At 39.4% G+C, this 24766-nt stretch overlaps 1 protein-coding gene across 1 annotated transcript in view; it reads right to left on the minus strand.

The window, feature by feature from the left end:
- PDE4D (phosphodiesterase 4D) overlaps positions 1 to 24766 on the minus strand; it is a 409381-nt gene that overhangs the window by 114587 nt on the left and 270028 nt on the right. Inside the window, exon 2 of the mRNA XM_074166434.1 lies at positions 13486 to 13677. Coding sequence (XP_074022535.1) covers positions 13486 to 13677 — 192 coding nt within the window. The remainder of the gene's footprint in view (positions 1 to 13485; positions 13678 to 24766) is intronic.

Below are 24766 nucleotides of genomic sequence, written 5' to 3' on the forward strand. Positions count from 1 at the left end.
GTCCTCCTTCTCACCATCTCTGGTGGGCTTCCTTACTGGTGGTGGTACTTTCTTGCTCTTATTTCCTTTCAGTGCCCTTTTTGCCACTCCTTGAATGCTGAGGCACTTCCAAGAGTACAAGAACATGTTTCTGGGCGTTCTGCCCTGGAGGGCTTTTTTTTTTCTTTTCTATAAAATAGCATGACCCCGCTCTTTGAGTTTCCAAGCTTCATTCTACTTGAGCTCTTGCTGGACTGCATTTCATTGGAGAGCACTGATAAAATATTGTAGCTTATTTTTTAAAGAAGGCACTATTAAATATTAATTTAATGCACCGAAATCAACCCAGGATTTAGTTTTCACTTTTCAAATGCCCCTTGTGTCAAGAGCAACAATTACAGAAATTATCATTATACTGGTGAAAGTGTGATACTGAAAGTGTAGATGTCCACAGCTTTCGCAAAGCAGTTTAGCATGCACCAGACCCACTTGGACAGAAAAGCAATTGCCTAGTGTGGTGAGTAATCTTTAATCCACACTGGGTCAGGAAATTTGGAAAAGGTGAGAGTGCTCAAAAAGGGAGCAATGTCCAAAGCAGCTGTGTTATTTTTTGTACAGAAGAGCAAGAACATATGATTCAGTCAAAGTGCCATCGATCCACAGTGTACTGCGGTGTAGTAAACACTACAATGTATGAGTGTCCTGCTGTTTTCTTTTCAGATGATATGGAAGCTGATAGATGATTCTGTCTGGATTCTGGACAGGATAGTACCACACATCTATATACAGAAGCAGCAAGAGAGAGTGTAAACCCTGTGCCATATATCACAAGCTTCTAAATATAGACCGAGCTGTTAACCTTTAAGGTTAGAAGAAATTGTTCACATCGGTGTTAGACTCTGTTAACTAGAATGCCTGGCATACTTGTTCATATCTTCATTTTTCAAAGGAAAGACAGATTTGAAAGCAGAATAATTTTCACATGGACTCAAAATTTAAAATGATCAAATCCACCACCACCAAAAAGGACTGCTAGAGCACACAACAGGCCACGTCAGATGAATTGCTGCTACGTAAAACGTGTCAAATTGCCATTAGCAGATCAAAGATTATATAATGCATTGCAAGTTATTTAACGTGTTAAAGCAATGAAGCCTGGCCTTCTGCAAATTTTCTGGGTTTTCGTTCCTAACCTTTCCTATGGGACATACTTGAACTCACCGCATATAACCTATGATGGTCCCCTCCATGGAGAAGAGATAAAATCAGAAGTTAGATGAACATGTTCAGCTGATTGTTGCCAAATAAAAAGGATAAAAATTTTGCTTCCTTTCCTCAAGATTGGCATTAATTTGTCTCTTCTATCCCAATTACAGGACAGTAATTAACTTCTCCCCCACTAAAAAGGAACTTAGAGATGCATGCATGTACAGACAGAGAGGCAGGCAGGAAGATTAACGCAAGGATAGACAGAATGACTGCATAACCTTTATTTCTTAATTAAGTTGGGATAATTTAATATAATCATTTAATAAGAGGAGGAGCTGGAGAGACATTTTGCAGACCTGCTAGCATACAGTTAAAAAAGAGAGGGGTTTTTTTAATGCATGTAGAAAAAAGTCAAGGTAACCATTAAGGAGAAGTGGGTTCCAGACCTCAAAGACCATTAGAAGATCACTAGAGTCTGCACTTGCCAGTGCGGAGCTTTGCAAGGAAGGTCCTCAATAAGGTTTATGTTGGTAAAGGCCATACTAAACTCAGATTAAGACTTTCTAGACACACGTGAAGAGTACCAAGTGAGTGATCTTGAGGACACATATTGCAGATGTGAGACATAAACAGGATAAATAAAAGCTCTGTCTAAATAGAGGGGGGAACTGTACAAAATGTATTTACACCAATTTGACACATACCCTTTCATAGACAAGATGTGGTCAAAATAAAATTCCTTGTCAATATTGATACAATTGTTATAGCATAAATTGTAAGATTTTTGGAAAGAATCTTGACACTTTGTATCAGTTTAAAGCATGATCATACCAGTTTGCCACACTCCTCCATTTGAATGAAAAATTCACTTATCTCGCCAGGATAAGTATTGGCTGAGGATTCCAGCCAGGCTTTAAATCCAGCTGGCATAGTCTGTGTTGGATTCTCTGGTTACAAACTTGGGATATAGCTTATTTGAAAGAATAAGGCTGCCAACAGACTTTGGAAAAGCCCTAGGGGACAGTGGCTGTCTGGAATCCCTGCACTGTGGTCCGCAGCAAGAACTAAGGCTTTTGTCACATTGTCACAAGCATTGTCTCAATTTTTACGGAGTTGTTTTGGGGCATTTTTTAATATTTTTTTTTCTTTTAATATAGAAACATAGCAAATAAAAGCAAGGGAAAATTCATACTTTCTACACACAACTTACAAAATGGGAAAGAAGACGACCATGGAAGTCGTCTTCTTGAACCAGAAAATCTATTGCAGCCTCCTTTTTCAGTGTAAACATCTAAATTTGGATTAAACATGACATCCACTTATTTCTGTATACAAGGCTGATTCAGACTTACTGTTCAATAACATGCTATAAATACAGCTTAGATGAGACATTCGTGTTTTGCTTGCACATATGCTGGAACACAAATATACCATGTGCAAAACCACAAATGGAGAACAGAGAGTGAGGTGATGGTTTACCCTCACTCCTAGGAATATTTTTTCTGCCCCAATAACATTTTATAGGTGAAGCCAAATAAACACACAAGAAACATATGAATTAGTTATGCTGAAAATATCTGTGTTGCTCAGATTCAGATTTTAGCAGGGATGAAATCTGATTCTAGATTGCACTCTAACAGAGTAATGGAAACGTGATGTAATGATACTAGGTGGCAGAAGCTGTTCTCTAAGGACAGTGAGCAGGAGGGGTGGCTGGCTGCTCCAGTGCAGCAACTTGCACTTTATTATCATCTGCATTTGGAGAATCCAAATGGGCTGGTTTGTAGTACTGATTTTGCAGAGACAGAAATCACAGAGCTCCAAGTTAGTTTATTCTGCAGGAATAGTGCTTAAGTCGTGTCATCTCAATTTCTAAAGACTTTGAAAACAATTTTCTAGTCCTAATATGAGACAGCTTAGGCCTGGTTCCAAAAAGCTAAGGCTGGCTGGGGGTAAGAGACACCTCTGAATGTTGTGCCTACATTATGTCGTGGGACAGAAACTGGCTTACAGCTTTTCCCAGGCAGTCAGTGGTTGTCAATGATTTGCATCTCATTGAAAGGCTCAGCGCCATTTGAGGGATGCTCAGGCATCTAAGCCAGGGGCTAGAGACTGTGACACTGTAAGCAGGTTGCGATTTAAGTTTGAGAGAGCAAGCAATTGAACTTGTTGATGGAGTCATGAGCTACAGAGGAGGGGGTTGTTTTTCCCAGAGCTTTTCTTTATTTCTGGGAACATGTACCTTAAAGGATTTTTAAGAAGAGCTACTTGAAACCACTTGTTCTATCACACAGTAGACAGAAATTAGACCCTGAATGAAGCAGACTCTTGTCAGCTATTGTCTAAGTCTTTCTGAACATGACATTTTTCTATAATACCGTGCAGTTCTGTCCTCCTGATACTTCTTTCTAATACTGCAACAGAGTTTGCCCTAATTAGTCAAAAGTATTGCTGTAATACTGGGACTTCTGGAGAGTTCAATCTACTTAATTTCAATTCATCTTAACCAAAAGGAAGAGGATTGGCTCAGAAAAGCCACAGTCCCTGAGAAGTCCACTATCCCAGCCAAAAGAAAGGCTGGTTATTGTAGTTCTCCTTGGACTATCTAACTAAGCAAGTTAGACTTAGGAAGACACACCAAAGGGAAAAAACATTTCTCCAACATAAATATCACTAGCAAATACTGCAGATATATGTTTTTCCAAACACCTCAATTAACTTCATATGGAGCACGAGTCAAATTACTCCACTGTGGTATGTTGATGAAGAAAACAATACTTGGCCACCTTATGATCAAAGAGCCAAAAGAAAGCTCAAAACAAATGTGGATTATTACACATGGCTTATACACACCAAGATATGCCATGTACTAATGTACCTGCAGGTTACCAGGTATAATTGATATTTTGTACAAGGAAGTACTTTGTTTTTTCATACCACCTTTTTAGCACCTCAGTTCCTGAAGATACACTTTATTAGATTTGAAAGAAGCCTTTGATTACTCAGAGTAATGGTCTGAATACTGGTCCGTGTGAACCTCATGAAGTTCAACCAGGACAAGTGCAGGGTCCTGCACCTGGATCATGGCAATCCCAAGCACAAATACAGGCTGGGCAGAGAATGGATTGAGATCAACCCTGAGGAGAAGGGCTTGAGGGTGTTGGTGGATGAGAAGCTCAGCATGAGGCAGCAAAGTGCACACTGGCAGCCCAGAAAGCCAACTGCATCCTGGGCTGCATCAAAAGAAATATGGCCAGCAGGTTGAGGGAGGTGATTCTGCCCTTTTACTCCACTCTGGTGAGACCCCACCTGGAGTACTGTGTCCAGCTATGGAGTCCTTGGCACAGGAAGGACATGGACCTGTTGGAATGAGTCCAGCGGAGGGCCACGAAGATGATCAGAGGACTGGAACACCTCTCCTATGAGGACAGGCTGAGTGAGTTGGGGTTGTTCAGCCTGGAGCAGAGAAGGCTCCAGGGAGACCTCATAGTGGCCTTCCAATACCTAAAGGGGGCCTACAAGAGAGATGAGGAGGGACTCTTTGTCAGGGAGTGTAGAAATGGGACGAGAAGTAATGGTTTTAAACTGAAAGAGGGGAGATTTAGATTAGATATCAGGAAGAAATCCTTTACTGTGAGGGTGGTGTGGCACTGGAAGGGGTTTCCCAGAGAAGTTGTGGATGCCCCATCCCTGGAAGTGTTTAAGGCCAGGCTGGATGGGGCTTTGAGCAACCTGGTCTAGTGGGAGGTGTCCCTGCCCATGGCAGGGGGGTTGGAACTAGATGGTCTTTAAGGTCCCTTCCAACCTGAACCATTCTATGATTCTATTATTCTATGGAGTCTGTTGAAGTCATCAGTGTAAGGTTACCCTAATTAAACCTAATTACAATTTTAATTCCAATTGAACTGCAGTAACACCCAAGGTGAGGAGCTCTCTCAGGACTTGGAAACATAGAATGATCATACCCATTACAGACTAAAGGACTGTAAAGGAACAGTCAATACCAAGATGTTTTTAAATCAGTATTCTGAGATTTGATCCAGTCAGTATCAGGAAGTATTATCTGGATAGCTGTGTACCTGATTGTGCATCACCAGCATTATATCACAGGACCTGTGCTTTTGAGAAGACTAAAAACAAGAGACTTTGATGGGTGATAAGGTCAGGTAACTACATCTCAGTGATCATGATGTGAACGAAGACCTATTGAATCCAGAAACTTCATTCAGGATTGCTGGACGGGCTGGAATCAGAATCAGCTAACCAACTCAAAGAGTGGGAAGTATTACTATTTTTCCCCATTCCGTATAATATGCTATAGCAACACTATCAGGCTTCTTTTATCTCTCTCTTTACTCTCTCTCTAGAGTATCGTAGCACCTTTGGAAGAGTTCAAGGAAGATCAAGGCCTCTTGTGTCAGACCCAGCTACTTCCTTGATCAGAAAGCTTACATGTTTTCCAAAGAGACTGTACACACACACCTGATGTGGGTAATCTGCCTGAGGAAATCACGAAGGTACTGATGTAGAGGGCTATCACAGAAAGATGTCAGCGTGACGTGTAAGATATGAAAACACAGAACAACTCAAGAAATCACTTGTATCATATTGCCCCAAACAGCCACGAAGCTTCAACACCTTAGTCCTATCATAATATAGCACAACCATTTACAAGACTGAATAATGGTGGACAGCTCTGAGCAACTGGCCTGCATTAAGTCTGACGGAGAATTATTCAGTGCTAAAAAGAAAGAGAGCATGGACTTGCTAGAGCATTTCACTGGCATAGGTGGTTTTCCTTCTAATATCAGAAAGTAGTCTGCCTGGGAGTCACTGAGGCGATGGCAAGAGAAAAGAAGCTACTGCAGTGCGGGGGTTTGGTCTGTGTGTTGAAGGAGGGGCTGGATTAAGCCAGAGGATGTAGGACTTTGAATCAGAGAAGAGCTGAACTCAATAGGAAGAGTCCAGGCCAATTCAGCTGTGCTGTTACTGGACTGTTCATACAACAGAAATCATCATTTAGCTCTAAGCGAGGCTGTAAAAGAAACAAGCATCAGTAAGTAAAGGATAGGTTTATTTTCTACTCAGATTAGAGAAAATTAATGAGTGGGTGTGCACACATGACTGGAAGCAATCACGTTAGTGTGGCTTAATGAGTTATTATTAATCAGTTTTAATTGCATTAGCTGACACACATAAACTCTTAGTTTATTACAAATGAATATATTACCTTGAACTGCTTTTAAGCAGCAGACATTTGGTTGCTTGCTTGTCCCTGCCCCATATGCTTAACTGTTAAGAACTGATATTATTGTGTGACTTCTGAAGAACAAGAATATGCGACTTTCCATGCGAATCTCCTACCGAGGCAGGCTGAAAGATTTCCTCTCTAAAAGAAATGAGAGCAGAGCTGCTGAGAACAGCACCTACTCAAGGTAATTAAACCAGCCTCAGAGAGCTTACTCTCAGCCAGCTACAGGATGATTGCCTCAGCTTCAAGATTTTAAAAAAGGGGTCCCCTAACAGAATTCAATAGCCCCTAAATGTATATATAAGAAGAAACAAGAAGACTTCAAGAAAAACAAGGCAAAACCATCAGAATTTAAGTTTGTCCAATTTCAAGGAATGAACTCCACAGCTAACACAGCGTTAGCACCGTTGCAAGCGTACCCGGTGATGTTTGTGCCCTGAGGGGTGAATCAAGAACTAACGTTCTTCTGGGTTGTGAAATAACATTCAGCCTGTGCATGTAGTGATCACTGAGCTGGAAAAACAGCCTAAGAGGCATCCCCAAATACATTCTAGTCCCTCTTTACAAAGCTCCCTTTCTCCACACTGCTCCCGTCCCTCAGTATAGTGCACACACAAAACACACCTATCCTCCCTCCCCTCCACTGCAGATCTCTGTAGCAAGCCCAGGGATGAGTGGTGGTGCAATGTAGCTGAAATACCAGCTACGAATCAGTTTTGGTGCCATGTTTTTAATAACGTGCCACCTTTGACTGAAGAGGTTGAGGAATTCAGTCTGCTGCTTTGTTTAGCGTGGGAGCAGTAACTTGCCATTTTGTTTCAAACACCCACTCCTTCCAGAAAAGGGGAAAAAAACCTGACAAGTTAAAAGTCGGGGGGAAGCAATGTGTTTAACAAATGAGAGTTATATTTGGAAAATGATTAGGTTTTAGCATTTGGACATAAACCCAGTAATGATTCTTTATTGTCTGAACGTAAGATAAAATAAATCTGCATTTTATCAAATAAAATCTCGATTCAGCAATCATATGAAGGCATATTAGAAAGCCTTAGAATCTCCTGAATTAAAAAGGAGATCAAAAGAAGCCTTCTCAACATGAAAATATTCTCTTTTTGTTTACCACGCAACTGATTCCTGACCAACAAATGAAGTTAGCACAAACTTATTGTTTAAATTTAAGCAAACTGGATATTATTCAGTTCCTTGTTTTGTATCCCATTTGTAAAATGTCCGTAGCAACTGGAAAGGACACAGTGGTCTTTTTTCAAAATGTTTTTCTTTATAACTCAAAAAAAGATTGTAAGTGACTTACTAATTACTCAGTTTAATTTAAGATGCAACCTGGTCATTTAATCAATTTAAAAGTTTTTAAGAACACAAAAGCAAAATCCAATGAAGCAAAATATTGACTTATTTTTTCTAAAGCCATGTAAGTACATATCTTTCCACAGACAAATAAGTGTTTTAAACCATTTAATACATTTTTTCATTATCGTTTCTAAGCTGAAACACACATAGAAGATGCATCTTAATTTATTTTATTTTTTTTTAAAGCAGGCTGGACTTTGACGTTTAACTGGCTCTTTTCAGCCAGTAATATCTGATACAGTAATATCACAGTTTCTGAGAAAATAATCTAATAAATCATAAGGAATTTCAACAGCAGTTTACCTGGAAAGAAAGAAAATTATTTCTGATTTGCTAACCTAAGTTGTAATTACTCTGCACAGTAACTGCATGTCTTTTCTGCTCTCCTAGAGTCTTGGCTAGACCCTTTCAGGGAAAAGAATTTTTTCCTCTGTAACTTCAGATGCATACTTATAGCATTTTATTAATAAATCCAGACATTCCTAGTAATTTGGCTTCCTGTCCTGGATGAGAAACTATACCCTCTTTTCATTGTATTATTGATATATTGAAGGCTCAGGTGACCCTTATTAACTGTCCAGGTTTGCTGTCTTTGTCTGCCATTATTTTTAAGTGCATTCCCTTTATGAACGTGATCCAGATTGAATACTATGCAATGTTTTTAAAAGCTGAACAGACCATCAAGAACTGGGAAACATGTGTGCAACTTTACCTCAAAAATTCTCTTCTCTGGCAGTTGTTCCACATGCCAGTTAAAGGGATATTTCAGCCTGTTTGAAGCTTCAGATCAGGACCAGACCTGCCAGTCCCTCACTGACAAATAAGGGAATTCCCTACCTTGGAATTTCCCTTTATTTAAGGTAACTTTGGCAGCCAGAATAATTCTGTTACTCTATTCTTTGCAAAATTACAGATTATTTGGGCTTTATTTGGGAAAAAAATAGTCACACAAATTAAAAATCCCACAACTATTTCTCCAGCTGTCGAAGAAGGGGATAATTCATCCTGACAAAACAACCCAAATGTCTGTATGCCAGTATCCATGTTTATCAGACTACAGAGGCTCTTTTTGTTCCAAAGTAGACCACATTTGGGTTTGAATAGTAAGAGATTTTTTTCTATTTTTTTTTTCCTCCCATAAATGTGGAGCCAAGGTTTACAGATACATTCAAATACAGTCTACAAAGGAGCACGTCCCCTAGGAGGAGGCAGGATAATACTGTAGTTATAGGGAAAAAATCCCGGAGTAGGTTCATCCTCTTGACATTTGTTTTACCAGAGACGGCAGCAGACAGATGCTACCATTTACAGAAGGCATTGGCAGAATAGCAGTAGGCTGACCAGTTTGGGGAATGGGTGTACTGGTGGCCATTTGGCCAATGAACCTGCAGTTACTTCCCTGCAGTCAGTGTTCCCTGGCTGTGTTCTGGTGCTTAAAAGACGGAAGCAAGGTTTACTAGAAATTAGAAAATTTTGTGTAATTATACTAATCAGAGCATATATTGACATTTTCACCTGATCAAGGAAACAGTGCTGAGTCTCTCTAAAGAGGCCCATAAGGCTGCCCACAACCAGTCACTTTTTTACTGAGTGATGTTCAGTTGGCCAAGTCCTGGAAAGATCAGGCTGTTGCCTCTGAGCTGTGTTCTGTCATCTTGCAGAGATGGTAAGAGGGTAGACTTAAGGAGCGCTTATTGTCACATGCCTTTTCCCCTAGGTACATTCAGAAGAAATAGTGGAGCTCACACAGGCTCCTGTACCAACAGCGTCTTGGTCCTCTCATCTGGTCTGCTACACTCTGGTCTGCTTCTTCAGGATCACAGGGGGACTACATACGCTTGTCTCTCCTTAGAGTGGCAGTTACAATATGGGCTCTGCCCTACCTAGTGTACTCCTTATTGGCTTCTTTTTAGTGTTCATGAGAGTGCTAATGATTTCACCGAAGCATCTATTTTTTTAACCTAGAGACCTGATTTTTTGCTAAAATGGAGATTGTCTACAAATCCAGTCTCATGCTTCATTAATCAGAGCAGTGATCCCTTGGCAAAGTGTTACCACTGCTGCCTCTGTCTGCATTTGCTAGCTTGGAGCAGCAACAGCAGTTTGAACAGGTAAGTACCAAGTAATCAGGCCACCTCTGCAAGATACCCACATTCAAAACTGCCTGCTTTGCTGATGCCTTGAAATGAAAACCTGACAACCCTTCCAGCACAACACTGATTTATCTCATTTTTCATTTGGTTTCTGTTCCTTTTTTTTACCCAGCATTGTAACTGTGGTGTTGGGGATTTTTTTTTTTTTTTTTTTTCAATTTTCCATTCTTTATTCTCCTTCTCTTTAAAATTATTTTCCTGTCTGTCACCACAGATTCTGCCTTGTAATTCCTCATATTGGCTCACTGATCCTCACTGGCTTCCTCATTCACTTCTCTTTCTTTTGCACATCCTCATCTCGCTGCTGGAAATCTCTTAGCCAGGCTTCACAATATATCTGGGCTCTTCTGCCTTGGACATTGCATCTTCCTGTCTAAAGCACCAGTTCACAACCTTGAATGGCTTTTTCTCATCTCCTCGTATCATCTCCATGTTCTGCTTTTTTCCTCTCTATGACTGTGCTATTTCTTCCAAGAGATAACTGAAAAAACAAATGTTACTGACTCCCACTCCTTTTTATTTGTTTTTCCTTTCTTACCATGCAGCTGCTTTTTCTGCCTCTTTCAGTGCTGTAACTGCACCCACATTTGTCTCACTAACCTTCTGTCATCTGAGCAGCCTTGCATTCATCCTGTCTTTTATTCTTTTCCTTAGCTAACCTGGCTCCTCGCTTTAAAATGTACTTTAGTCGCTCAGATTTTTAAAAATCTTTCCACCTCCCCCTTCTCTGGCTTTGTTTCTGTGACTTTCCACCTCAACTCACTGAATGAAACTGCCTTTACTTGCTCTGTGAGGCTTATTACTTTGGGCATAAAGAACTCACGTTGTATCTTCTCCCGGGGATAGTATCTGACTGTATTAGTCTCTCGGTTATCATCTTATGCTTCAACCTTGTTTGTGGCAGAACCCATCTTTTCATCTTGGATTTGCAAAGAACTGAGCAGGACTGTGTTCCCTTCCTCAGCTGAAGCTCAGACCTGCTGCTGAGAGAATTAATGAGAAATAGTGAGAGATGATGAATTCAGTACTTCAGCACTGCCATCCACTGGCAGCCTTTGATGATGACACTCCATATTTGACTAAAAATCTTGAAGTTTTGGGTTTGCTTCATCTGCTGCTACTGAAGTGGAACGTATTAATGTAAGTACACTATTTGAGAGTAACGGAAGTGACAGAAATCTTTATGTTATACTCCTTCCAAATAAAAGATGCGTGTCTGTTGCTTTCTATTTTGTTTTACAAAGTGAAATATTGAGATTGGTGTCTCAAGTACTGAAGAATCAGGGGATTCTAGGTTAAACTGTTATGTACAATTAATTCATCTGCATTACCTGAATGATGTGTATGTTTTGTAATATATTTTGCTCATGCTTAAGAAAGACGCAATACTTAAAATCAAGCATGTAGATAGATGAAAAAGGGAAACAGGGTAATTTGGGTTCCAGCCGCCATCTTGTTTAGGAATGTCCTGAATCAGATAGGTTTCTCTATTTTAATAGTCTTTGGTGGGATTCCCTTCCATGACCACATCTAGTTTCTCCTTGAAGCCATATATTCTCCTTGAAGCCATATATTCTCCTTGAAGCCAACAAAGCTTGAAGCTTTGTTACTTTTTTTCCCTATTTGATCTTTTAAAACTTTTCCCTCTTTAATTCCTTTTTTTTTTTTTTTTTTTTTTTTTTTAAATTTTACTTAATTTCTGTGATATAGTCAAGGTTATTGTAAGTAGGCTTACTGACACATGATTAGTATTCCATGGTTAGAATAACTTGCCTTTTACATTTCTTAATACACTCCCATCCGAAGCAGTGGCAGGAATATTTACCTTAGTACAATAGCTCCCCTGTAACAGGAGACTGTGAAAATCTATCCGGTTTTGAGCTCCAATAAATTCTATACACAGATGTGTTTTAGAAAAATTTTGAAAGGAAGAATAGATACAAATATCCAAAGGAAAAAGTGCATTCAGTGTTTCAGTAATTAAATCACTTACCCAATTTACTGCCATGTGCTGAAATATTACCCATGATTCTAGGAAATGCAGAAGTGGATTCTGAGTTCAAGGATGGAGCACTAATTAAATTCTTAATTGAAATGACTCATCTAAGCAACACAGTGACCTAGATTGCCCTCCTGAATGTAAAAGACTTTCCAAACCGTAATCTGGCACAGGTGCCCCACTAAAAGCTTGACTCTGGTCCATCTAAAAGAAAGGTTATCTGTCAGAGGAAGATTTACTGGAAGGAGGTTACTATTTGCAAGTGAAATGTGTTTTTCCTTACAACAAGGCGAGATGGATTGGTCTTTATCTCACTCGTTTTGTCTCAACCAAAATTCGTCACACTGGACACAAAGCTTGCTAAGTACTTCGATCTACAGGGCTTAACGGAAGTATGGAACTTACACAAAACCTCTGTAAAGGCATGAATTTTTCTCATCTTGACACTTACATAGGAAGAGAGATAAAATTAGATGGACTAATCGACATTTCTAAAAATAAGTAAGCTGAAAATAGGAGTGTTCAATTAAAATGACTGCAAGTTAAATATCGGGTGAAATTTCACTCATTATTATGAAAACCTTTTTCTTCTGTTGTGTGTACTGACTGTTATTTTTTAAAGAGGACATTGATTGGATTTTGCCTCATTAAAAAACAGCATTTATATTAATGCTGGGTTTTTAATGCTTTAGGCTTCCTCATTCACTAGGGGACTCTTACAAGCCTGGTGCTTTATTTTAGTGATTTATAACTGGACCATAAACGCCTACTTGGCACTGAAATCTGGAGCAGATAAGGCAAACAAACAAAAATATTATTCTTAATATTCTTAATTTCTACTACTTACAAGTGACTGTAAGACAGGACATTTAACATGGTTTTACTGTCTTACAAATAAAGAGATTTGCATCTGACTTCCACTAACCATGCAACCTGGGGTATAACAATCCTTGAAAAGTGTGATCCACTAGCAGAAAATACACTTATCACATAAGAATACTGAGAGTAGACAGAATAACTTCCCAAAAGCCTTTAGTTAGCATTTTGCCATTTAGTTAAGAGGGTATTTGAGATAATTTTTGCCTTTCTTGAATTTATTAATTTCTGCCAGCTGGTAAATCTTTCTCTAAAAACCTAAAAATACTTGATGCAAATGAACAGAATCTTTCTCTTAAGAATATTAAGCAGCAGAAATTGTGTTTGTATTGCTTCTCTGGAAAATAACTTACTAGCCAGGAAATCGGAGTTCTCCTTAGTGTTTTGATACACCAGTATTGACTGCTCATTATTTGGTCAAAGCTAATAAAGTGCATAAATACATCAAGTACACCCTCATTATATCCTCACTTTCAGAAAACTGCAGAAACAAGTACAAGTTTCTTTAAAGAAATAAACAAACAATTATCCATGACTTCAGTAGCATAAGTGATTACTGTCTTTGATTTTTAAAAGATATTTCTTGTGGCTGGAAAAATCTTAAGACAGAGGACACAGCATAGACCAAAAGTGTTTTGTAATGTACTTACATATCACTGGCAATGGAGGAGTTCCTGGACATGGACTTTGGAGAAAGGTCATAGTCACTGTCTGACCGGTAAAGGAAAGACTCCCTACGTTGACTGTGGACAAAATTTGCCTGAAGAATCAGCCCTGATCCAGGGCTCGTCATGGGATCCAAGGGACTTCGTCCCGATGAGGTACCATTGTCCACATCGAAACTGCAAAAGAAAGGAGGGAAAGACTTATAACGTTGACAGAAGGTTTTTGAAAGTAATAAACACTCTTCTGACAAATTTATCACTAGGTAATTGCTTCTTGATACTAATGGGGAAATAAAGAACTGGTCAAGTCCACCACTACGCCAAAAAACAAGGCACACAAGAAATATACTTTAAAAGTACTGATATCCAAAGAGAATAAGTGTGAAGGAAAATAAGTTTGGTAGAGAAAAAAAAAACACTATTAGGAATACAGGAAGCCTTATGCTTCTCTGCAAATAGAGTATCCATGAGCTCTATACCTGAGGAAACATGATGTTTCATTGTGTTCTTCCTCAGGTCCCATCTCTCCTGAGCTGGACCCTCATTAACCTGTCTCCCACCATTGAGACAGTTGAGGGCTCTTTTTCTATCAAGTACCCAACCCTAATATTTCATTACTACCCAAAAATGTCAAGAACATATTTTGTCTTACCCCAATAAACAAAGTGATGAGGTGGAATTAAGCCATATGTGTGTGCTTGGGCATGTTTGTGTGCATTAGAGTTCCTATTTTACAACAGATTGAAGAAATATGGTCTTTGCTTATTGCCAAGCAGCATGACTTCTGTGGCCATTCGTGTCTTTGAACTACACAGTTTAGATCCAGCATTGCTAGTTATTGTATTTGGTACTAAGAGTGGTAAACAAGCTTATAATTCCTACGGAACATGGCGGTCATGAGAGGCTGAAGGGTGAGGGGAGAGAAAGAAAGAGAAGGAAAGAGAAGATGCTCTTTCATGTAGTCTGTGACGTTTCCACAAAGGGCTTTGAAAATCAGTGCAAAGACCTTCAAGAGGAGTCTGCAATCAATTAGAAACTAGCACACGGTGGACAGTGTTGGAAGGCCGTGCTCATGGCAACCCGTGTTGCTTAGCAGCCCAACAGCTGCGTTTGGTACCGTATGAAGTCTTTTTGGAGCACGTGGCTCCATTTTTAGACTTAATGTGTTGTGTTGCGCAATCTCAGAGGTTACAAATGTGTAGATTAGCAAGATTATGCCTCCATCTGATGGGATGAAGCACATTTTATCCAGCTAGAAGTGGAAGATGACTTTTGTTTCCCTAGTTGGTTGTGTCTCTATAAACTAAAGATCAGTTTTAGTTTTACAGCATACAAGGAAATGTGTGCGTGAGACTTTTGCTTATAATTACTTGGGCTCATTTGCCATACTAATGGGAGCTTAAATAATACTGCTAAAGCATTTAGGAATGAAAGATGAACAGAGGATCTTTCACATGATTTTTTAAACATGGATAAGCGTTAGCATCACATTATGTATTTGTAATGAACCCATTTAAAGTAATCGTTTTGAAAAAAGTGTGCATGTGAAGGACACCCACCGATTTTCAATTATATCTAATGACAGCGGAAGAGAAAATATTCAGTACATGTCAGCTATTGATTAGATTTCAGCCTGATGCAGGTGTCACAGCAGGTACATGCTACTCTCTGCACTGGCTTTTTTCTTGCTGTTATCCACCATTGATCTGAGGTTGCAGTGAGGTTGCAGCTTTAATGTTATACTGAAGTGACAGCATTCCCGTGGCTTTGTTTTCTCTGTTAAATGGACTAATCAAAGAAACATATATTGCCTATTTTGACAGAGATGCACATTGCCTGGCACAGAATGGACCTTGGTTTCATGGTTTATTTCACTGTTATTTTGCACATATTCCTGGAACTGCAAGCTTTCTGCCACTCTTAGACTATATTATTTATTTTGTATTACCTTTCACAGTTTGAATGTAGAAATGCAAAATGTGTGGGTTTTTTCAGAAAACTATTCAGAAAATGGTATTAAACAAACTTCAAGACAGTTTAGTGATTTAGTCCTCTTTTCACTGTAGTTTTCAGAACAATTCACTGTCAGCAAGTCCTAACACTTCCCAAATTTTATTTCTTCTGATTATGCCTAAATACTTTTTCTGTGTCCTCAAATGTGCTACTACTACATGACATTATAAATCTCAAGCTAACAAGCTTAATCCATTAGATATCAAATGATGCCATTAGCCTGGTGGTGATCTTGGACAACACAAAGCTCCTCTCTTCATTTCATTTTCCCTAGTCATTGCACCTTTTTAATCATTGTGAGATCTGCTCACAAAAAAATATTGAAAAACTTATCAGCAAGGGCAGGATAGCACGAATACTACAGTCAACATCCTTTGCAGCTTATAGTGCCATAAGTTAATAACCACATTGCCATGCCATGGTGGCATGGACAGTAGGATTAAGTGCACCCTCAGCAAGTTTGCTGACTACACCAAGCTGTGTGGCATGGTTGACACACTGGTGGGAAAGGATGCTGTCCAGAAGAACCTGGACAGGCCTGAGAGGTGGGCCCATGCAAACCTCATAAAGTTCAACTAGGCCAAGTGCAAGGTCCTGCACCTGGATCACAGCAATCCCAAGTGCAAATACATACTGGATGGAGAATGGATAGAGAACAGCACTGAGAAGGACTTGGGGCTGTTGGTGGATGAGAAGCTCAACATGAGCTGGCAATGTCTGCTCACAGGTTGGAAGGCCAACTGTATCTTGGGCTGCATCAAAAGAAGTGTCACCAGCAGGTTGAGGGAGGTGCTTCTGCCCCTCTAGTCCTCTCTGATGAAACCCCACCTGGAGTACTGCATTCAGCTCTGGAGCTCCCAACATAAGAAGGACATGGACCCATTGGAGTGAGTCCAGAGGAGCGCCATGAAGATGATCAGAGGGCTGGAGCACCTCTCCTATGAGGACAGGCTGAGTGAGTTGGGGTTGTTCAGCCTGGAGAAGAGAAGGCTCCAGGGAGACCTTATAGCGGCCTTCCAATACCTAAAGGGGGCCTACAGTAGAGATGGGGAGGGACGTTTTACAAGGGCATGTAGCGATAGGACAAGGGGTAATGGCTTTAAACTGTAAGAGAGTAGATTTAGATTAGATACTAGGAAGAAGTTCTTTACTGTGAGGGTGGTGTGGCACTGGAAGGGGTTTCCCAGAGAAGTTGTGGATGCCCCATCCCTGGAAGTGTTCAAGGCCAGGCTGGATGGGGCTTTGAGCAACCTGGTCTAGTGGCTGTGGTCCAGGGACTGGAACTACACGTTTTTTAAGGTCTCTTCCAACCCAAACCATTCTATTATTCTATGATTATGACTAGCATGATTACTATTATTCACTAGGAAACAGTATTTTTGAGTTTGAATTGCTGAGTATTCCAGGAGCACAAAATACTAACAGTGCCAATGAAGGGTGAGCTCGTTGTATCCAAATTGCATAAAAAAATTTATTTCATTGTCTAAATAAAATAATTTTTCTCTTTTAACAGCTGCAAGAAGACACAGCCTGCTAAACAATACACAGTCTGTATGTTTTGTTTTTCTGTTGAGGGCAAGAGGGCATATATTTCATGTAATTTTAGGTAAAATAGAAAGAGGACTGTTTACTCTTAGCTCAATAAGACTAACCTGCAATGACAGTATATATCAGCTTTTCTGAAAACTCTAGAGCATAAGTTAAAAGTGGGATAGAAATAAATGGAGGTAAATGTAGTCTTCTGACGGCAGGAAAATTTTGAATGAGGGGTGACTATTAAATTGATTTCTTTAATAGTGGACAATTATTCAACTGATTAAAAGGTATTTTATTGGTTTAAAGGAACATTTGGTTCTGTTTGCAGATTTGTTTTATTTCTTCACTCACCTCTTGTGGACATGACATACATATTTTATTACCAGTCTTATTTCTCCCAGTCAGAAACTAAGGCAAGCTTCTATGAATAAGTTCACTGTCAGATTATAAAATAGTGATTTTTTAAAATTTAATAGTCCATTAGATAAGACTGCAGCTTCATCGGCTGGGAGAGGCCCTGTGGTTTGCACCATCAAATAACTACAAGTATGTGCAAGACTTGCAAATGGCTGTTTTGACAGGAATTTTATCCTGTGATGCAGTGTTGCGTCCACTAGATGGGTGTCAAAAGCAATGAGCGGGATCCAAATAAAACAGCTAGGTTTTGGCTGATACTGCTCAACGAAAATGCCTTTTATGTAAATATGCATCAAGAAAAAGAAAAATGTTCAGTTCTACAGTCAAAGGGGAATGTGAATACAGCACTGGTTTACCAGAAACATATGTTTACATTGAAAAGTTTTTAAAATGCAGCAGTTAACTGTCTTGTTTAGCTCTTACTTCCTGAAGCATTTGCTAACAGTTTCAGCTACAAAAGCTTGTAGAAATCTAAAAGAAAAATGTGTTGTTATACTGAAAATGGAACAAATTGTTTCTTCTGAATCACAAGTCTTATCTGCAAGAAATGGCGTTGCTGATCACATGCATCAAATGAACAGAGAATCAGAATGGGGAATTGAAGACTTTCACACAACTTGTTTGTTCTATCTTGCTGCATACACTGAAAAAATTTAGAAGTTTGAGGACAGACTCAGATTTGCCTGGACAGAAACTGCAGAAAGTCCACTGTGGTTGCTTCATGTTTATCTTTCCACTCCTGCTAAGTTTTAAGGCACAGCAGGAATATGCTGTGAATTAAAAAGTGCATGTTCAGTGACACAGGAAAAGTTACTCTCTCCCAAGTGTGTTCATGAGCCTCCTTGCGCTTTCTGGTGAAAAGTCGCCTTTGTAAAGGAAGAAGGAGCATGGAACTTGTTACTGGAAGCACAGGAACTGTTTTGGTATTGTTTCACAGTCAGAAAATGGCCCTTTAGAGACAGAATTTTCCACCATTGTTCTGCAGCCAGCTTTAGGCACTTTGCACAACGCCTGCAAACTGAAGCTGCTTTTAGTGACAGGAGCATTTGGCACAGCACACATCACAGAATTTTCTATGTTCAAAGAGCTTTGCTGCAACTCCAGAGATGCCAAAGCAATGAAAAGCCAACGCTAATTCAGCAACTTTGTGTCTGCATTTTGACAAAATATTTTATGACATTAGTGGATACTGTTTATCCTTAGAGCTTGCCTTACTCAGTGTTCAGTGATGACAAATATGACATGAGATGAAAGTTCAGCCTTTTTTCCTTTTTTGGTAATTGACCATGTTTGCACGTCTTGCCCACTGTGTATCATCCAGGCTCTGTACCAAGATGGGGATAAAAGTGGTGGACTCTCTTGAGAGAGTTGTAAACGTTCATGGCTGATCTTCCCTGTGCTCCTAACAGGACAAGAAGTAATAACATCACAAGCAACCTTTAGGAAGATTATGAATGATTTCACAGAATCACAGAATCACCTAGGTTGGAAGGGACCCTTTGAGATCATCTAGTCCAACCAATGAAAAAAAACAAAAAAAAAACCAAAAAAACCCCCCAACAAACCACACACACACACCACACCACACACAACCCACACACACACCACCACACCACCCAACACTAATCCATATCCCCGAGCACCATGTCAACTCCTCTCTTGAATACCTCCAGGGATGGTGCCTCAACCATCTCCCTGGGCAGCCCATTCCAATGCCTGATAACCCTTTCAGTAAAGAAATATTTCCTAATATCTAACCTGAACTTCCCCTGGCGTAACTTGAGGCCATTACCCCTTGTCCTATCATCTGTAACTTGGGAGAAGAGACCGACCCCCGCCCCTCTACAGCCTCCTTTCAGGTAGTTGTAGAGAGCGATAAGGTCTCCCCTCAGTCTCCTTTTCCCCAGACTGAACAACCCCAGCTCCCTCAGCCTCTCCTGGTAAGACTTGTGCTCCAGGCAACATTCCTGATTTGCTTCAGGCAACAGCAGGAATCCATGGTGAGGAGACAGAAGACGTTCTGAATCCTGGGTCTTAGCAGCACTACATTGCTATTTACTGCACAGCTTCTTTACACAGGGAAAGAAACCCCCTGTGGACTTCCTTTTGAGTTCTTAAATAACACTTTCATACTCTCTGCAAGGTTGCTAGAAACAAAAAGGGGAAGATTTGTGTACAAAACATAACTTTTGTTACATAAGGAGTAATAACATCATAATGAATATGCACAAGTGCTTATAATTAAGGCTGCATAGAAAATCTTAATGTTGGTCTTCCTTACTATCGAGAGCTTAACAATTTAATCCCGTAGCTTTTTCTTGGGGGTATATTTTTTTTTTAGAGAAGTCACAATGAGCATGATTTCCAGAGTAACTGAAATGGTCTGTCCTACTGAAATAACCTGTAACTAATGCAGAATATATCCATCACATCTAAGAACAAAACTTTAAACTGTCCTGCTTTGGTTTGAGGCGCAGACATCTCCAGAATACACGGTAGTTAACGCAGACAAGGTCTAAGAGCTTACTACATTCTGCCTGAATAGCAGGCCTAAAACTTATTTCTTGTATTAATTCTCTGCTTGGGACCTTTCAAAGTGTTTCCTTTATGACAGTGTCAACCCAGTGATGCAGGAGAGAACACGTCTATTTTTCACCTTTTACTTTCCTTTCTGCCTCTTCCCTCATGCCTAGTAAAAACTTGACCTCAGAAAAATGAGGGGAAAAAAGAGAAATATTTATACTGACATTTTAGAAGAAGTATCATATCAACTCTCTACCCTTGAAGAAAATAAGTAATTTGTATATGACCTGATATTTTTTCTCTTTAGCAAAGTTAACAAAAACTTTTGCCTTCCATTGCTTAAAAATGTTTAGCAAATTGTAAGCAAATGATATTAAAAGGAACATATGATCTAAATCTGAATTTTCGTGTACCACTGGAGAATTTAAGCTAACTATCTACTTGTGGCTTTGGGTTTCCAGTTAAGCAATTCAGCAAGCAAGCCCTATGATTAACTCCATTTTTAGAAGTGGTGTGGATAGATTTTTCCAGTATCAAAACTGCAAGCTAAAGAAGAAAATGTGACATTTAGTGAAACTTGCTTGTAGCAGCAAAACTTGGCTTTTGCTCTTGCTATAACTGTTTTTGGAAACATTTAAAGTGTAACAAGGCTTAATACTAATATAAAAGCCCGGATAATGGGCGAATAGAACATGTATAGGACAAAAAATACACTGAAGCAAAAAGGTTTGTAAGAATTAGTCTACTCAGACATGTTAACAGAAGAACTCCAACTAGCTATTTGAGCTTCTGATGATTTTCTAGCAAGCATCTTAGGAAATGTTGCTGATCTCCCTAAACAAACTGTTTCATGTTTTGTTATGAAGTTGCCAAGCAAGGAGTTTCCTGTGATGACTACTTCATATCTTTGGGCGTTTTGCTTGGGACTGTCTCCTTATACTCAATTCAAGGTGCACTTTTCATAATGTCACCTCATTATTCTCAATTATATCTCAATGGTCTATATATTTGGCACACAAGACTTTCTTGCACCTATTAAAACAATTTGTTTGTTGAGCTCAGCCATAGTGGGAATTTTTCTGTGAATTCCTTTATTCTTTCCTCCAAGAGAGAATTGTCCCACACCTGGCAATTTTTATTCTCTGAACATGGGTCTTCCAGCTGAACATCTTCCTGCTAATGTGATGTTCAGTTAAGAATGCCAGATTCCAGATCCTGTTACATGTATTTGATGTTTTGATGTTTCTCTGAAGCTGAAATAGTTGTCTTATTGCAGTATAATAAAAATGCAAACAAAAAACGCAAGAGAAACAAAATGCAAAATAATTTCCAAGAAATGTGGTAATCTGTTCAGGTTTCTACTAGGTTTAAGTCACTTTGTATGGTTCCTCTGATCTAATAATTGTACTAGGACAAGTATTCCCATTTTCAGATAATAAAAAAAGCCCACCAAGACGTAACGGTTTTCCCCAAGGCTTTTGGTAAAATCTGTGGCAGACTGAGCTCTGAGAAAATCTGCAGAAAATATTGAAGAATTGGACTATTTTGGGTAACCTGGCTGAAAAATAGAACCACTTCATCCAGACTTGAGAAAGAGAATGCAGCAAATCCCGGGGTGCTCCCGAGCAGCCAGCCAGCCAGCTGCCCCCAGCTGCCCACCGGCTCCCACTCCCTGTCAGCGCCACTGCTTTGCTGAGAGTGCAGTGTCAGCAGGACCAACGGTTCTCTGCTTTATTATTGCCATTTTTAAATTACAGTCTATCTGTCACCATTCACTTAAATCATAGAATCATAGACTGGTTAGAGTTGGAAGGGTCCTTAAAGATCATCAACTTCCAACCCCCCTGCCATGGGCAGGGACACCTCCCACTAGACCAGGTTGCTCAAAGCCCCATCCAGCCTGGCCTTAAACACTTCCAGGGATGGGGCATCCACAACTTCTCTGGGAAACCCCTTCCAGTGCCACACCACCCTCACAGTAAAGAATTTCTTCCTGATATCTAATCTAAATCCCCCCTCTTTCAGTTTAAAGTCATTACTCCTCATCCTATCACTACACTCCCTGACAAAGAGTCCCTCCCCATCTCTCCGGTAGGCCCCCTTTAGGTACTGGAAGGGCCTATAAGGTCTCCCTGGAGCCTTCTCTTCTCCAGGCTGAACAACCCCAACTCACTCAGCCTGTCCTCATAGGAGAGGTGCTCCAGCCCTCTGGTTTTAAATGTATTGGAATCAAATCTTAAAGCATTTTAGAATGTTTATCTAGCAATTTATAAAAATATGCAAACCATCCATCAAGCATACCGATTAATCCTGATTAACATCCAGCTCCCCTAAGACATTAGCAGAACACCTTTCTTTCAGGAAAAACTAAAATATAACAATGAATGTAAGATCATGGTTGAGACACAGACTGCTACCAGAGACAGAAAATCCAATACACTAAAAGACCTCAGCCTCATCCGATTTCAGTTGGATGCTATTATCAGAAGTGGCCAAATTATTTCTACATATTCTTTCTGAATTACTGGTGTGATAAAGCAAATATGCAGGAAAAAAGATAATTCCTTAGACCTGCAATATTTAAATCAATACCCTAGAGTACTGATGAAAGCAGACATAATCCACAAAAAAAGGTATAAATGTTCCCCAGGACTAATAGCAATAAGCATTGGGAAGCTTCCTGGCAAACACATCCTTCAGAAGAACCATCATATACAGCCACAATGACAATAAACAGTTGGCACTGTCACAGAAGATATGGTTACATGTACCGTGTACTTAGTGGCAGAGATCTTGGACAAAGAGTGCCCCAGCCAGAAGTTGACAGGAAAAAAGCAGTCGTGGTTACTCCTGGTTACTCTCCTGTCCCAGAGAATGTGGCACAGAAGGTGGTCCAAAGAGCCAGGAGATGTGATTGTCATGACAAGAGCAGGTCATAACCCTCAGCATCACCCAACTCATAATTATTAATGTGTTTAATTATTAATGTGTTCAATTGTTAAGTATGTCTTCCTGAAAATGGTTAAGGGCTGTGAACAGAAGAGTCCAAAGAAAAGAAGGTCTGTAGCCCAAAGTATAGGAACCCTGCACATAGAAGGTAAGATAGTTTGTTTCACCAGTACAATGTGCACACATAGATGTCTACCAGAAATCAAGTCTGGCTTCAGGGGAGAGTGTACAGGAGGCAGCTGGATAAGAAAACGAAGTTGTCTCTTTAGGCAAAGAAAGTGTCTTCCAATGTTGCTCTAGATTCTCTATGCCAATGAAAGATCCATGAAAAGGATACATAATTGTGTTTGACAAGCAACATTTTTTTCTCACACTGTTGTAAAATTCCTTTAATTGCAATAAATAATTGATGGCAATAAATGACATATGAATTCTACTTCCACAAGAATTTGTGTTGGGATTTGTTAGTAGCAATTATCACCTATATCATGGCATGTATTGTTAAAATCTCAAAAGCTCAAGGTATTAAGAGCTTCAGAGCTCTAAATTTTTTGTACTTTGCTTTTTTTGAGATTGTTTCACTGAAGTCCTTTCCACTTCAGTTTTTACCATTTCAGTTCTTTACATTCTGGGTGTTTGGAATTTAATTTTTTTTATTTGCATTTTTTGTATTGTAGTATTTTGTATTGTATTGTAGTTTACCAAATTTACTAAATTTTTAGTTTCTTCCACTTCCCTAGACTTCTACTAAGTGTATCAAGGTCCACTTCAAGATTTGGGTTCTGGAAATCCTTGCTACAGCTTTGCCACATACAAGCAACAACCTTTAAAGGGAAAGAAAAAGGTCAGGAGCTTGTCTTGGAAGGGTGCTGAGACTGGAATATCTTGAGTGAATGTGCTCATATTGTATTTTATTTTATACTGATTGTAGACCCTTAGCACATTCACTGAGTACCTGGTATGTCAAGAAAGATAATTCTCATCACTAGTTCAAAACAAATTATAATCTACAGTAATGGATCACTTGGGGCTTATTTTTCTTGATTTTTTTTTTTTTTTACATTATTTTAATGCTGTATTATAGTATTATAATGCCTAATAATATTACCCAAGTGGGCTGCTTGATGCTCTGCATTATAAGACTGTGCCAGTCTTCTGTCCAGTGGTACTGAAATTTTCCTTCCAATGTTTTTGAGGGAAAATAGGTCAACTGCAAATAAGAAAGTGGCAGAGAAATGTATATTTTTTTCATATTTAAAAAAAAATCTGGGAGCTGTTTTGTGAGATATTCTAGTGACTCATATTTTGCAGCAGAGAAGCGGAATTTAGCCAAGTGTCTGCAAAATGCTTTTTTTGCTGATTCTGTGAACATCTTCATAAATTTCAAAAATTTATAAGCTTAGGCCAACCTTAAGTCAGTCACCTCTTATATCTCATTACTGAAAAAATATTTAGTGATACTATATTATTTTTTAAAAAGCTCCTGCCTTGCTCAGGGTCTAAAAGGGCCCTGAGGAACAAGCTCCTGCCAGTGGGTTATTTCTCTCATTCATTGCAGAAGGGTGGGTAGTGAATCAGGCAAAAGACTACAGAAAGGTAAAAGTGCTTTTATCATCACCACTGGAATAATATTTGCCCAAGTTGCAGTGCACCTGATGCTGAACTAGTTACACCAACTTTACCTACATCACTAATTACGTTTCTCATTCTTGAGATATCCACTCTGAACAGCTGTTGCTTGAGTTATGTGGACATCAACACTTAAAAACAGAGATTAATTCAGAACATCTGAGCAGCTACTGAATGGATCAAAGGTCCATGAGATCCA

The sequence above is a fragment of the Numenius arquata genome, chromosome Z (genome assembly GCF_964106895.1).
Source record: "Numenius arquata chromosome Z, bNumArq3.hap1.1, whole genome shotgun sequence".
NCBI lineage: Eukaryota > Metazoa > Chordata > Aves > Charadriiformes > Scolopacidae > Numenius > Numenius arquata.